At 44.7% G+C, this 15907-nt stretch overlaps 1 protein-coding gene across 5 annotated transcripts in view; it reads right to left on the reverse strand.

Moving 5' to 3' along the window:
- LOC133132654 (ecto-NOX disulfide-thiol exchanger 2-like) overlaps positions 1 to 15907 on the reverse strand; it is a 176142-nt gene that overhangs the window by 107107 nt on the left and 53128 nt on the right. The window contains exon 1 of one of the 5 annotated variants that reach the window (XM_061248251.1): positions 13100 to 13196. The exons of 3 other annotated variants lie outside the window; for them this stretch is intronic. Coding sequence is in view for 1 of the 2 variants with exons in the window: in XM_061248248.1 (XP_061104232.1) it covers positions 12804 to 12825 (22 nt within the window). In the remaining variant the exon portion in view is untranslated. Of the gene's footprint in view, positions 1 to 12803; positions 13052 to 13099; positions 13197 to 15907 lie in introns of those variants that run through there. One more of the 5 variants, XM_061248248.1, reaches the window with a different exon arrangement.

The raw sequence follows: 15907 nt of genomic DNA on the forward strand, positions 1-15907 counted from the left end.
CTAACAATTAAATTATATTTCCCCGTCACATTTCTTCTTCAATCAACAATTCTATTGTGAATGTTTGGCAGTTCCCTGCCCAGATATCACTGCTTAGTGACTAGGGAGCTATCAACTGTTAATGTGTCTCGAGAATAACGCAGCATTAACCTATGCAACGTAACACAATCTACTACTCATTACTATTTTATTATCATTATTAAAACATTATAAAGACAGCTTGTTGTTTACCTCTGAAAAGAGTCATTCGAGGACTTGTCATTGGGTGATTTACTGCTTTACATAAGCCACCTCATAGTCAGTCCAGGCTACATGGAACAGCGGCAATATTAATGGGCTGAGGATGCTGACGGACCACTGGTTCCACTGTTGTGCCTCGACTCCCTGGTCCCGTGCTTCCTCTGAGCGGGTTGAGAGCACACAATTAAGCAGGAGGAGAAGGATTGCAGATTTCATACAGCATGCAAATAAGTTAGAGCAGTGTATGAGTCTTTTGAACACAGGACATTTTGCCATCTGCGTTTTACACAAATTCACTTGGATTCTGATAAAAATATCAATTTTGCCATAATAGGCAGGCTCGTAACAGAAGCGGGATGAAGTAGCGGGATTAGGGGGAGGATGCTGTCAAATAGTTTTGGCATTCTGACAAAACTCATTCTTGCCACACAGGATAAATCAAAAAACCCTAGGAGCAATATTTCTGGTTTAATTGACTTATGTTGAGCAAGCTGGCTAGAGCATGACATCTTGTTTTTGACATTTCATTCAAATTAAGTGCATTCTCTTTGAATCTCACAAAGCTACCAATGGCTGTGTAAATTAGAAAAATAAGACAAATGTCAGACACTGCAAGACGACTGGCTCAAAGAAACAGTATTCATTATTTTATTGTGGTTCAAGTCTGGGTCATCGCCCGTTGTAGTCTTAAAAAAACATTCAAACAGTGTACAAAACACAGAATCCACTGGTGACAGGTCCTTTCATACACTTCTTCAAGCTGAAGAGCCTTTCATTCTTTCTTTGGCTTACTGATATTTAACGCAGTTGAGTAAGCAACTGAAGTAGTGGGAAGACGGGGAAAGAGAGAGAATGTGTGTGCGCGCCTGTGCATTTAAAAAAATGCATAAAAACGTATTTATCGATGAGAACAGTCACAAGAGAATTGAGGTGATTCGACTTTAGGAAAGACATCTCATAATTAGCCTGGGCTAGTGGAATTTAATGGAATTTGTGACCATTGTAAATGGTTCAACAGAAGCCTACAGTCATGTGAGGCATGAGGGAATCCATGGGACACCATGCATCATGTGCTGTAAGCATAGCATGGGTTCAAAAACTAAACACGGAGTCTATGCTCAAGTTCAAATTTCCCCCTGAAATCTGCCACATTCCATTCTTGCATCTGGACGTTGTGTATTTTTTGGAGTAATTCAGATTTTCATGGGAATCCTTGATACAACATGCCTGTGGTGGCCAGCTAGTCATCTGTCAGCACAAGCTGCCAAAACTATTCAAAGCACAAGTGCAAAAAGAAAAATAGAAGTGGACTAGTGGAAATGCATGACATTTTCAATAAAAACAACAACAAAAAAAACAGGCAGAATCACAAGTGGCACGACAGACAGTTTAAATGTAGAAGTAGAAGTTAGGAACTCCTTACCTTGCCTTTTAACAAGGAAACATGAACGCAGCCTTTGCGGAAGTATTTTTTTGGGAAACGTGATGTATAAATGATCAACCTGCAGATCTACCTCTCCCCATCTGCCACACATCTGTAACTGACGTAGCTGCAGATTTCAAGGAGCAAGGACATTCCATTCTCCCAAATCATGTTTTTTGGATTTTCTGGGGTGATGAAGGCACTAAAGAGAAATATAATAATTGTGGAACAATTGGTCAGAACGTCAGCGGGTGATTCATATCTACCTTACTTCCACCTCTGCAGCAGGGCTCTCTGCAGCATGTGTTCTTCAACTCTGTCCCTTCATTAGTGAGAGGGTGCTGATGCCACACATCCACAAAGCTGACATGTGTTCTGTTCATACCTCACAAAACACTGGACTAAATTCTGCCTCGCTGGTTCCTTTATCCTCACGTTTCCTCAATCTCAGCCAAAGTCAACAATCTCCTAAGGGAAACCGTTGTGACTACAACTGCAAGTGAACCAGTGGAGACTCTGGTTTGCTTCATCTCAAAGCCGACTGAGGCGCCGTAATGGCTGTTGAGCTCCGATAGTATGCCAACCACGTACATCTGACTCCAATGCAATGAACCCCAAGGGGAACTACGGAGGCAAGGAGCACGCTCGAACGGGAAGTCGTTTAAAGAGAAACGACCCCCCCTTGCCTCTCACGGCAGAGACAATTCCCAGGAGGTTAGGTGGGTTCAAACTTCACAGAGGGAGAGAATTCATCTTTTATTAATAGGTAGGATAAAGCCGAATATTTTCATGTAGAAGCTGATAAAGACAATAATCTGGGGACTTAATTCTATAACTGCAAGGGTGGGGACCCTGGGTGGTTTAGTGCTTCCTGCATCTTGGTGGGACTATTTCAGACATGGAACAGAGCGATGTTAATGGGCTGAGGATGGGGGCAGACCACTGGTTCCACTGTTGTGCCTTGACTGTGGTGCTCTGGAAGCCATTCCTGGTCCCCAGCTTCCTCTGAGAAGGTTGAGAGCGCACAATTAAGCAGGAGTAGGAGGGAAGCTGATTTTACACGGCATGCAAATAGGCGAGAGGGGTCTGTTCACACCCTTCTTTAATCCAAAAAGCCTTCCATGGTTTATTTGGCTTCATGACATTTTACACAGTTGAGAGTGAGTCACTGAAGGAGGGGACAGAGAAAGACAGAGAGAAAGAAAGAGTGTGAGTGTGAATGTGTGCGTGAGATAGTAGAATGGAAGAGGCACTACACACATTCTCACTCCACCTGCACACTCCGCTTCCTTGTTGGGGTCAGAAAGCTGTCATGCTGCACTGACCTTCAGGGGAGCCAGGCTTATGAGTGCTCTGTATAGCTAACAAAAAGATGGAACACTTCAATCAAACAAAGAGAGCATCAAAAAGAATGTGGAGGCAGGAGAGCACGTGGTAAATCCATGTTGAGAGAGAGCGACAGAAGGAGAGACAATATAAGCACAAGGTCAGAGACCTCATCGGTGAGAGGTGATGTTTGATGTTTGCGTGTGCGAGAGAGAGCAAGACGGAGAGAGTACATGAGAGATTGCGAAAACAAGGCCATAGACCTCTGGTGAGAGTGGATGTTAGCAAGTGTGAGAGTGAGCGAGAGACTGCATCTCAGAGAAACAACAAGGCTAAATGAGTGTGCGGGGAAAAGCAGGGGAGATGGGGAGATGGGGACATGGGGAGATGGGCAGGGCAAGTGTGCATGAGTGTGTGGATGTTTGCAGGGAAACAAAACAGGACAAGTATGTTACCAGGCCACCAAAACACAGGTGCAGATCACCTGGCAGCAGTCAGTAAAAGATGATAAACACACATCTTTTGACTTCTATTTGTTTCAAATGCATGCATTTTTAGCCTTGTGGTGCTGTGCTTGCAATCAAAGAAGTCACCTCACCCATTCTCTACCCTGCCCATTCTTTTATATTTTATATCCATTTTTATAGTGCGTTTATTTTTATATTTACATTGTTGATAGCTGTTGCAATCAAGGAAAAGCAATTCCAAGGTTGACGCTGCATTTAGAACGAAGCCGTCAGCTTGTCACTCCATTTTGCTGCACTCGTGCTTCTTCACCACAGTAGACAGTCAGTGACAAACATCGCGCTGAAACAGGATCCCACCCGACAGGCTCTGATCCACACTCACCACTACCAGACACAAAAGTGCATCACACCCAGAAATGCGCCAAACACATCTTAGAAGAAATACAGGCAGAGGATACAGCAAATAAAATGCGCATAGATATGACCGGGCATGGTCATTTTATAATATTTTCATGGTAGAAATCCTGCATAGCATGCCTTTAGTATTATGGCTGCAAGGCTAGATTGGGAGGAATTCTAGATGAAGGCCTATCCTTACTTTGACAGTTGCAGCCATGGAAAGAGAAAGACGGGAGTGAACTGCTTCTCGCCCACGACCCTGGCTTTCGGTCGTATTGAGTGGCTCAAAAACTGTATGGAGTGAGGATCCGCGTTGGTGCACGGCTGAAGAAAAGGATCTTGATTCCCGGTCCTGCCAAAGCTGAGTTTGGCTGGCTCACACGGAGCAGTGTAATTGGCTCGCTGCTCCGAGGACTCAACCAGGGGGTTTTAGTGAGATCGCCACATTCAGCAGCACCCCGGGCGCCTCAGAATCACGGTCGCGAGCGGGACGATGTGGCTTGGAGAAGTCGTTCTCAGAATCACCTGATGCATCAGGGCCACTGAGGGACGGGGTGTAGGTGTTGTATCAATAGCTAACACACAGGCAATTTGAATAAATATGGCTACCAAATTGGAAGAGAAAGGGGAAAAGTCAAGAGCAAAAAACCTGTATGGAGCTTCTTTTTCCTCACAGACAAGACATGACACGATATGCATTAAGTCTCAAAGGCAACTTCCCGTGCAAGCACTGAGCTACTCAAGCTCTACCGATGAAGGCATTAGGTTAATAAGCAGCAGGAAGACAAATTGAGATGTACTCAGCAACTCACCGAGATAAAATGTCAGTCCAGCTCGACTTTCTGTACTGCCTCCACACAAGGGACTGCTATCCCACAGACAAAGCTTCCGGTATTGAGTGAAAAACACAGACGCTAGTAGCTACTCTCCAGAAAGTGTGGTAAAAAAACATTCCTTCTTTAACATTATTCAGCATTTACTCCTGCCTCTAGTGAGCACACAGCTTCGTAATATTCAGGAGAACGTGTATGCACACTTTCTTTCATGCAGTCTATCCATGACTGGCAATGCAGTTCAAAGGCATCCATTAAGCTACTACTACGGGCCTCTCCAGAGCTGGGAACTGGTCACCCACAGCTCATTGCTCACACGTCAAAGCAAACCAGCAGCAGCTCTCCACGCCCAGCACTGAAATATGGAACTATAAAGCTGTGAAAGACTGCAAAGCTGCGCCTATTTGCTGATTTGTGGATCCAATCACCTTCCTGCCATAATGGTTGTGTGTGGAGCGCCTTGATGTAAAGTCTGTGCCTGTCCTGGGTGTAAACTGTCCCTGTGGCTTCCAGCTCGACGCAGTTAAACTCCGGTCACCCACGCCAATGCTGCCAAAATACTGCATTTCTGGAGACAGGAAGAAACGGCAAGAAGCCGTGCGGAGAGGTCTCCTACTGTAGGCCTGAATACAAGTTATGCTGCAGACAGTCTGACAAGGGCGACTCGACGGGGGAAAGGGCAGGCCTTCGTGTTAAGAGTGGAGGACGTCCACTTTGGCTTTCCCGGACGTGCTGTATGCGGGAGGGAGAGGTTCCCAGCCCGCGTCCGGTGTGTGTGACCCAGACAGACGGAGATCGCGTGGAGGCCGACCCTGCTGCTCGCCAGCATTCAGATAAGGACGGCAGGGGCAGGAGGGGAGCGATGTGACGGTCTGCTGACAGGTGGAATGTTTCCAGGGCCCGGGCTCATGCACCGCACCTGCCACCTTGTCCCAGCAGGGGTCTGCAGACCAGGGAGAGCAGGGGAGTCATGGCAGCAATGACATACACAGCTCATGTTTTACTTGCATAATATTTACTAAAGAGATTTTGTACCTTCCTGGGTTCGAACCCCCGTCGGGCCGGGGCCTCTCTGTGTGGAGTTTGCATGTTCTCCCCGTGTGTTTCCTCCGGGTACTCCGGTTTCCTCCCACAGTCCAAAGACATGCAGGTTAGGCTGATTGGAGAGTCTAAATTGCCCATAGGTATGAGTGTGTGAGTGAATGGTGTGTGTGCCCTGCGATGGACTGGCGACCTGTCCAGGGTGTATTCCTGCCTTTTGCCAAATGTATGCTGGGATAGGCTCCAGCCCCCTGCGACCCTGTTCAGGATAAGCAGGTTAAGATAATGGATGGATGGATGGATGGATTTTGTACCTTACTCAAGGGTACAAACAGCAAAATCCCAAACCTACAACCTTGGAGTTGCCCACAATGATGGTTTAAAATGCCACTGCAGAATTATCATGCTGGTCCCTCCCACACTACACATTAAGGCCCGTCCACTGGAAAACCTAAGGAACAAACTGGGCTAAACCTGAAACTCCAGAGAGAGCCCCGCAGCAGGACTCTACAGTGGTGGTGATATTGGTGCACTGGCAGACAGAGTACGGAAAGTGTTGGACAGGTGAGGACAGCAAGCCTGGGGTAGTGCAAGCCGCAGGGGGTGAGAGAGAGAGCAGAGCAATAGCACGCAGCATGCGGGGGAGGGGCGGGTGGTGAAGAAATGAACCTTGACAGAAACAACAGGGGTCTGCGTCTTCCACAGCCTTGCTCAAGTCACACTACGCACTAACACGGTGTTCCAGGGCTCTGAAAGGATCGCTGGACGACAAGGAAGGGTGTCTCTTTCAGCCTGAAAGACGGCTAGTGCACAGAAGTGTCAGGCACACGTTTTGTGCAATTTACAGTCAAGGACGAAGCTCTGGGTTATTGGACAATGCATGCAGCTGCATCCCTCTAACTAAGAAAGGGAAATGAATGGACATGAACAAGCTGTATTCAAAAGCAGTTCCAGGCCAGACCCGCTCGTTCTCTAGACACCGAGAATGAGCAAAGAGACAAGAACAGGAACATAATGACAAGGAACCAGACTTCCAGGCTTGGCATCCCTTTGCAAAGTGATGCAATATAAAGGTACGGCTAGATAACTGATCACGCAGTGCCTTTAAGAAAGGTTGAGGGGGTTGAGAACACACTGTGTAACCCGCCCTTCACAGAAAACTATTATGGAAGGACATTAAGGGGGCAAGCTTTAATATACAAGTCAAGTGACCTCTCTCCCTTCTCGCCAGGTAGTGTCAAGACGTGAAAGGAAGTGACAAAACAAAAGCTAAATCCTCTTTGCTGTGAAACTGTATACCTTAGTTTTGATCCCTAGTTAATCCTGAACAGTGACAGTGGGTTTAAACAGTTTTTGTTCATTTGCTGGTACAAAATAGCGGCAGAATGGCACCTTTGTCCGTGTTTATTCCACCTCCAAATTGGTTGACGGACTTATTTTTTCCCAATGTTTTAAAAGTATTCTGAAGTAGACACAGGTCACAGGTTTTATGCCAAGAAGGTTGGAAAAGTAAGCTGACAAGATCATCAACAAGCATTTCTTTATGCCATTTACATTTACATTTTAGTCATTTGGCAGACGCTTTTAATCCAAAGCGATTTACAAGTGCATAGGTTCTACCATAAGTCAGAGCATCACATCCAGAAACTAGCAAAATACACATGAAATGCTGTTCTAAACATAGTTGTCATCAGAAGTGCCTTTTTTTTTTTTTTTTTTTTTGCGGGGGGGGGGGGGGGGGTTAGACAAGGATAGGGATATCAGAAAGGAGGGGCAGGGGAAATCAGGAGGGAGGACTAAGGTAGAGTTTGAAAAGGTGGGTTTTGAGTCTGCGTCGAAATAGGGGGAGGGATTCTGCTGTTCTGACAGTGGTAGGCAAGTCATTCCACCACTGAGGAACCAGAACGGAAAACAGGCGTGAACGTGCAGCTCGACCGCCAGGTGCACGTAGAGAGGGAACCGTAAGGCGACCAGAGCTGGCAGACCGGAGTGGTCTAGCTGGGGAGTAGGGAGTGATCAGGGATTGTATGTAAGGTGGGGCAGTCCCCTTAGCAGCCTGAAATGCCAACACTAGGGCCTTGAAACGGATGCGTGCGGCAATAGGAAGCCAGTGGAGGCCAATGAGAAGCGGGGTGACATGAGCCGACCTGGGCTGACTGGTTATCAGGCGGGCTGCAGCATTCTGGACCAGCTGGAGGGGCTTGATGGCACACGCTGGGAGACCGGCTAGGAGGGAGTTGCAGTAATCCAGGCGGGAAATGACGAGCGCCTGGACTAGGAGCTGGGTGGCTCTCAGTCAGGAGATGACGGATACGGCCAGGGAAAGGATGGAAAAATAACTGGGTATCAGACAGGCTAAGCTTTGGACTCTCTGTGTGGAAAAGTGCTCCAACACTAATGGAACACTTGGTTACTCGCATCTTAAAAACGAGAACCTTGGAAGAACCCAACAGCAGAAACTTTTCAATAAACAGAAATCATTATCCCCCCTTCTGCTAGAATGTATAAAAAGTACACTTTGCTCTGAAAGCGCTCTCCAGGGACCAGGTGTCTCAGCTGGTTGACTAACAAAACGTTTTCAGCCCATCGCCAAAAAGTCTGGATTCTCGGTGGAGGCATTAGTCGACCTGTGAATAGTGAGTGAGCCGCTATTTGGAGCTGCAGGCTTTGCGTGCTCCACAGACTGCCCATGAGAGCGAAGGTATGTTCTGCTCTACAGCAAGTCGCACAATCAGCCTCCATTAATCCAAGATCCTTCTCGGCTCTTCCACACGATCGGTGTGAATGCTCCTGTCTAACCGACCGGCGACAAGCTTTTATTCATGATTCAACTTTCAGTTTGATCTACACTTATATTCTGGCCTTTCATCTCACCCAACTGGCCCCTTGAGATTAACATCTCTTTTTGACGAGGTCCTTGATCTATGGAGCGCTTATCTTCAGACCCCATATTTAGGGACGTGCGTGTTGGTAGGAGAGAAATTCTAGCGTATCACAAAAGGTCCGCTCAGTTTATTTATGTACTTTTTTTTACCCTCAAGCCCAAGATAAGGCTTGGGGGTAGAACTAAGAGTGCAGCTGTGTTGCTCTTTCTCCTCCCACTACATGGAGGCCCTAGAAAGGTGGGTCATCTCCTTTGCTGAGAAAAGCTGACATCCTTCTGACGTCTGGCGTACAGATCGCTTCTGAAGCATCAGCTGGCACGCAGCCAGTTGTGCCGATCCGTGACGTTCCCCTCTTCGGCGTCTCCGCAACACAGCCCACAAGAAAACAAGTTGGAGGGGGGTGCTCTATTCCCAGCCAATAACAGCCAACGTTACCCAAGTGACGAGAGGTGTCCAACACAAAGCGCCGCATGGTAAACGAAGAATTGATTCAGATGGGGCACATAAATCGGGCCTCTGAGACCCGCTGAGGGGGACAGGTGGAATCTTAGTGCAATTACGCACGTCCCAGGGCATTTCGTCCCGCGGCAGTGGGATGAAAAGCCTTCCCTGGCAGTGCCAACAGGACTCACGCTATAGGGAAGTGCAAACACATGTCCTTCCCATTATCGCTTTTAGACTAGCGCCACTTCACACTTCTGGAATGCGGCCTGGTGGAAACAGGGGTGTGCTATCGGGCGAGACAGTGCCATTTCCCCCGTTCTTCCTGGCTTCATTTGAAAGGTGAAAAAAAAAACTTTTTTCTTTATCTCCCGTACAACACTCATATATTCTGCAACAGAAGGGCGGGCAGAACCATGATAAACTGAGGAGCAGATCGCCGTGCTATGAAGGATGCATACAACTGCCAGTTTGCACCTTCAAGCTTTTCAACTAATTTTACAAATTGTCGTTGAGAGCAACAGGAAAGAAAAATAACCAAGATGTCAAATCATTTACAGGGAGCCCCACAAAGCCAGAATACAGTCATACACTGTTAGCCCAAAGTATTCACTGGGGGAAGACTCAGCTTCTCAAGTGAAACTGCAATTTAGTACATCCCTTTTACTCCGCACCACAACTTCTGATATTTTAGCCAATATATCCTCTGCACTGCCAAAAGATAGCTGGGAACGGTTAGGGCGAGAAGTTAAAATGGAAGAATCCGATATGAAGCGTATCAGACTAGACGGATAGCCATCAGCGAGGTCTAAAGGGACATTCCCGCGGGAAGGAGATGCAGCGAGCATACAGACGATACTTCCTAATTTTCATCCACTGTGCTCCTCCGGGAACTTAGACTGGCAGTGATCGTAGGCATTTTCAACCGCGGGTTCATTGAACAAAAAAATGGTTCCTTCGCAAGACAAATAAAATGCACAACTTGAAACATTTTCACAGCCGGATGCAAAGCAACAACATTTCTCATTATCCAGAATGAGGTAGCATTTGTGGCTCTTCCAATTAACAGTCATGCAGCTTCTCCGCTTATGGTGGCGTCGTTTTCAATTAGCTCGTCATGGACTACCGGAGCTGTGGAAGATCTGCAGTCATGTCAGGAATGCACAAATCAACGTGAATACCAGAGTCAATTACGACAATACTCTACTGGAGACAAGCTCATTCCAAAAGCGACATCAAATGAGTTTGACTTTTCAGAAAGCCTGGAGGAACAGCAGGGTACAACAGTATGGGGGCCAGAGGCCAGATATACTACAATTTGTATGACTGCTGAAAGGTTGGAGAAAGAAAAAATTTTGTAGTCCTGCATAGAAAAGCACAAATTGGATGAGACAACAAAAAGATAAAAGAACAAATATCATGGAGTCCAACCCCGGTTGACAAAGCAAGAAATAGGCCTACAAATTCTTCAGACTGATCATAGGCTGACATGGCAAATATTACTGAGTAGCACAATGGGGAAAGCTAACTTGAAAGAGGCAGAATTTAATGAAAAGCATTATCTTGCAATTAAAATGTCAGCATGACAGAGAAAGATAAGACAAGATATCGCCTTTGGTTGTGAGAATTTTATATGCATAAAGCACTACTAATTTGTATGAGGCACTTATTTTAAACTCTTGAAAGAGAATATTGGACATCTGATCTGAGGAGCTAAAAAAGCCATGTGCACAAATGATTGCTTTAAAATGCTTGCAGCATATTTTGAAAAACTACTTGTGCTTGTGTCCTGAAAGATACCAGGCTCTCAAATACTGATATTACAAAAGGCAACAAAGGCTAACCCATACAATTATATTATCCACATGCAAAGAAATTCTAATAAAACATACAAAAAATTTTATGAATTCATACTTCCAATGAGCTTCATAATGCCAACAAATATGCATCTATGGTTAAAGAAAATAATGAAAGTTGGGCAATTGCTCAGCAGTGGACATCCATAACAGATAGGCTTGCCTGTACATTGGCAGAGAAGACCACCAGAGTGTGTCACAGCCGTGCTCAGAGATGCAAGTCTTATCAATTTCCACTTCCAGGTGTCATTCAACAAAGGTCAGGCTCAGGTAAAAACCACCACAGTGGATTCTTGTGACTTTGCAGGTTTGTCCTTAAAAGCATGTTACTCTGAATCTTGTTACCACCTTCACATACAGTAAGATTTTGAAAGGAGTCCAGCTGACCTGTCAGAAGGACCTTCAAGACTAAGGTAAACCGTAATGTTCAAAAATTGGCCCTTGAGTCATAATTGACACTCTGGATTAAAGTAAACAGATTAAATGTATTCATCCCCTTCCATGGGAGAAAACTGAATAAAAATAAAACAGACTGCATTCTGTTACTATGGCTATCTGGAAGATAGTCTTGAACAGTATTTATAAATCATGACAGCAGCTTTGTTGACATCCCTTTTTTCCCTCTCAGTCAGAGCTCACGCAATACTCTTTGAATCAAATCCTGTGAATAGATGGACAACAATGTACAGTGCTGTGTCATGTTTAACACTATCAGCACTGTTTAAAGGAAATTACACTAGCCTATGTTTAAAATATTAATAGAGTAGAGTGGATCCAGAGCGAGTTTTGTCTCAGCAAAGTGCTTCACAGTTGCTGGTGTTGTTTCCTAATATGCATCTCATTCATTATACTGAGAAAATAATAGATTTCAATAGTGAAGTGTAATAATTTCTGACCAATAAAACGATTGACGCCAGACTGTCAGTCAGCAAAATTATGCCTATTATTTTTTTTAATGAAAGCTGAATCAACATAGCTACTCCTTGTACTTATAATACAGAAAGGCTGCAACTGAGATGAGCAACTGTAGATTGGACTGTGTTTATCGATCACTCGAAAGAGTCATTTGCTGAGCACTGTGTTTAAGCTGGCAGCTCCATCTCCACTTGACAGCAGGGTAAATTAAGCACTGGAGGCTGGGGACGTGGTCAAAAATACAGAAACACTGAACACCAAACACCCTCTGGACAAAAGAGAAGGATAGCCAGTAGGTGAAGCCAAGAGCAACTTTTGTTTCCACTACTGGTGAATGGGTCTCCAGACACTGTACAGTGTGATGTGGGTGGACTCCTACACAAGGCTGGCTGCCAAGCTTGCCAAGCAGTGTGCAATGCACACATTACAACATTCAATATCTCAAAAGAAGAATTTCAAGCATTAATGACTATATCTACAATATCTAAAGTTCTTACTGATTGCATCATTTACGGGCTGAAAAGGATTGAAGATTATTAAATTCGTATCAACTTTGCACAGGTATACAATTCTCAAAAGCTCAGTGAAGTAGGCTATATGCCCGCAAAAGCAGATTTTAAAAAAACCCACACAGCCACAAAGCAGTTAAGAATAAACTGAGAACTGTTATTTGGGGTATTGACATTTTTTTTTCTTTTACGAAAATGCATGTATAAAATATAAATCGAAGTTTACAGAGGCAAAAAAATCATCTCTAAAACCAAACGGAAGACGTTAAGATCGGCCGACGACTCGCGAGGTAAAACTTATTTAGTGAGTCATTTTGCTGTAGCACGCGCGCCGCGTTCATTCATGCGTCTGGGCAGAATAGTATTGCGGTCGTGAATACAAGTCAGATGTTAAGAACTGGAAAAGAACAAACAACGAAAATTAACTGCAGTAGCAATTCGTGAACTGCACGCGAAGTGGTACCATACCTGTATATTGTACGAGAAACATCGTGCACAGAGCTTGCGCAAAAGAATGATAAGCTCCTCTCGGCTTTAATCCCGGTAATGACAATGTAATGAGAGTCGTTGAGGGAGAGAAAAAAATCCTTGGGCAGCGTGACGACTCGAGCTTGTGCTCCCGTCCGCTCCGCTCGGCAGATTGAATTACAGTGCAGCAGCCAGTCGAGGAAGGCTCCTTTTAGCCATTACCTGCGTGCGCGCACATACAATACACATTCAGATGAATGCAAACACACACGCACACAACATATAAAAAAACATACGGTGGGTAGCTGAGAGGGGGCGAATGGGCACGCATGGACATCTGCGATCTGTTCAGACGCATGTCACTGCCCGTCTCCGCAGACAGACTGATTACTTCTGTCCGGTCTCAACGAGGACCACGAAGTGTGAAGGGGGGGCTTATAGAGATGCTAGTGGCTCGGGGTAGAACAGGAGACAGGGAGGGGCGAGCAATAGCATAATTAACACGGCGTTGGACTGCAGTGGATTTCATGCATCTATAGTGAAAGAACGAACGACGAAACTCGTCGTCTCGCACTTTAGGGAGAAGGAAATGGAACTTGAATTCGGAAACATTTTGGCTCTGCCACACTGAACGCTGTTGATCCAATTAGTTGAAGTGTACAGTTAACCTACTTGTTTTAATTGAGAGTTGAAAATCATATAAACTAAAAAAATGTTTTTTCTTTTTTTAAAAGCTTATGTGTAGGGCATCAATGAACATGGCGTTGACAAAAACGTGAATTATATCGGCATGTTCGTTCTATATTAAATATTAAATCGGGAATTATAGTCAAGCATAGAGAATATTGGACAATATTACGAAGAATATTTTGGAGGGGGGCAAGACATTTCTTTTAATGTGTAATACGAAACAGCCGTTAAATCCACCGGTCGGTTTAGATTGTTTTTTTAAATCTCACTCTCCCTTCCATGCACTGGACTAAAGTGTACACATTGTGAACAAATACGGCACAACATAAGTGATGTTTAAACAACCTAGGCGTGCGTATTATATGTGACGAGGTTCAGACTCGAAACATCATATTTCACCAGCCGTGAACTCTATTGAGAGAGTTCTTCTCTGGATAAAAGAGAGGGGGCGTGCTGGAAACGCCAGCAGGGGGCATCAACTATGTGATGTAGCCTCAGGTGGACTGCAAGCACGTCGTGTACTGTATACTGTAGACATCGAACATATTCTTCAGCCCCGATCCTAGATCAGAGCCCAGAATTTACACACAATTATTTGGCTGGATAAACCGCTTCTGGGTAGAGAAATTAACCGGGGCTACACAGACTTGCAATGCTAAATTATTTAGAAAAACACAATGCCGGCAAATATCTGCATGAGAAGTCTCTGCGTGTATAACCATAGAAGGTTTTTCAAGATTGCCAGCTCCAATAAATAGAAAGAACAGCTAAAGACTTGAACACATTACCCAGTTACGGTTTGTTAAGGTCAATTATCACGTCTGCAGCAGAAAAGTAGACATACATTACTACATTCATGCATAAACTGTGCATAAGACAAGCCAGGTATGCAATAGTGAAGGAGATGCATTTTTCAGGATTCATTGGTCAGCAGCTCTGGGTGGTTAAACAATGTACACATTGTTCTCCACATAATTTATGCAGCTGGATATTTCCACAGTTCAGATTAAGTACCATGCATTTTGCTAGCATGCCCCAGCCTCACACAACATACGACACCACCAGAACCCCACTTGGGACCAGAGTCACAAGTCAGAGTGCTCAAAACAGCGATATGACATGACATCACGTCACAATTTCTGCCATTTGACAGCTCTGCATTATATTTTTATATACTTTATACTTTTATATATATATAAATATTAAAAAAATCTTTTTTTTAGAACTGCATTGCCAAAAAGTAGAGGTCATGGTAAGAGGAAGGCAGGGCAATTTCTCCAAGGTTGATGGGAGATACCAACCCTCCAGTTCAATACAAGGCTTGGCAGGCTGACAACTGGCAAACCTCACATTTGGCAGTACTCTTCCAAATCTGGCCTTTTCTACTTTCGAACACCTTTATCCCCTTTTTGCATATCCCAAACCTCATCACCAGTTCCCACAACAGCGTGAACAGAAAGCACAGAAAGAGCAGTGACAAGGCAGCTGGGTTTATTATCCATGACCTCACAAAACACTTGACAGTTCAACAGAGGGCTCTTAACTCAGAAATAGATACAGAATTTCCTGCTCGCTGTCACTTAATCGACTTCACGAGCCAAGCCACAATAAGCCACAATCTTCTGCACTCCCTTAACGGCGGGCCAAAGTTTCTAGGTATTACATTAAATTACAGTGTGGGGGTGGGGGAGTGGGGGTGACTGAATTTTAAGAGGTGTTCACAAAATACCACTTGTACATATGAGCAGGAAACAATCGAAGCCTTCTAGCCAAACACATTTCCTGAATCGATTATGAAAAGCAACTTAAATGCAATTAGGGAAATAAATGAGCCGTTCTGCTATTTTCACGGAAGTGTGTCGTTTATTGCACAATTTATGAAGCCGTTTTCTGGAAATGGAAATTGCGGAGATGCAACAGCAGTGGTTGGGCAGTGGTTTACCTGAACATGAAAACTGACCAAAGTCACATTAACTAAAGACCGGAGGTAAAGAGTGTAATGCAATATATTAACACCGCAAGATAATTGGGTTTGAAACAAAGTGAAGGAACAAGGGACAAAACTGGCAGACAAGAACGTGTAATACATATGTACTGCACATGAGCAGTCTGCAGGGTAGTTCTCTTTTACAGAATTAATTATCATTTCAAAAAGAAAATGTTTAGATACTGCCGTTACAGTCGATGGTTCGGTATGGATCCAAGCCTTAGAGGACCCAAGCTAGCTTGCTTGTGTCATGCGAGTGGAACTCTTTCCTCCAAGAGTGCTCTTGACACAGAGTCCGTCTTTAACAGATAATGTTCCACCGTACTTGATCAATACAACACAATCGATAAGGTGCTTCTATGGAAATGATTGTTTCATGCAGCGATCATTGCATGCATTCAGCAGACACGTATCCAGAGCAATGGTC

This window comes from Conger conger, chromosome 7 (genome assembly GCF_963514075.1).
Source record: "Conger conger chromosome 7, fConCon1.1, whole genome shotgun sequence".
In the NCBI taxonomy this organism is placed as follows: Eukaryota; Metazoa; Chordata; class Actinopteri; order Anguilliformes; family Congridae; genus Conger; species Conger conger.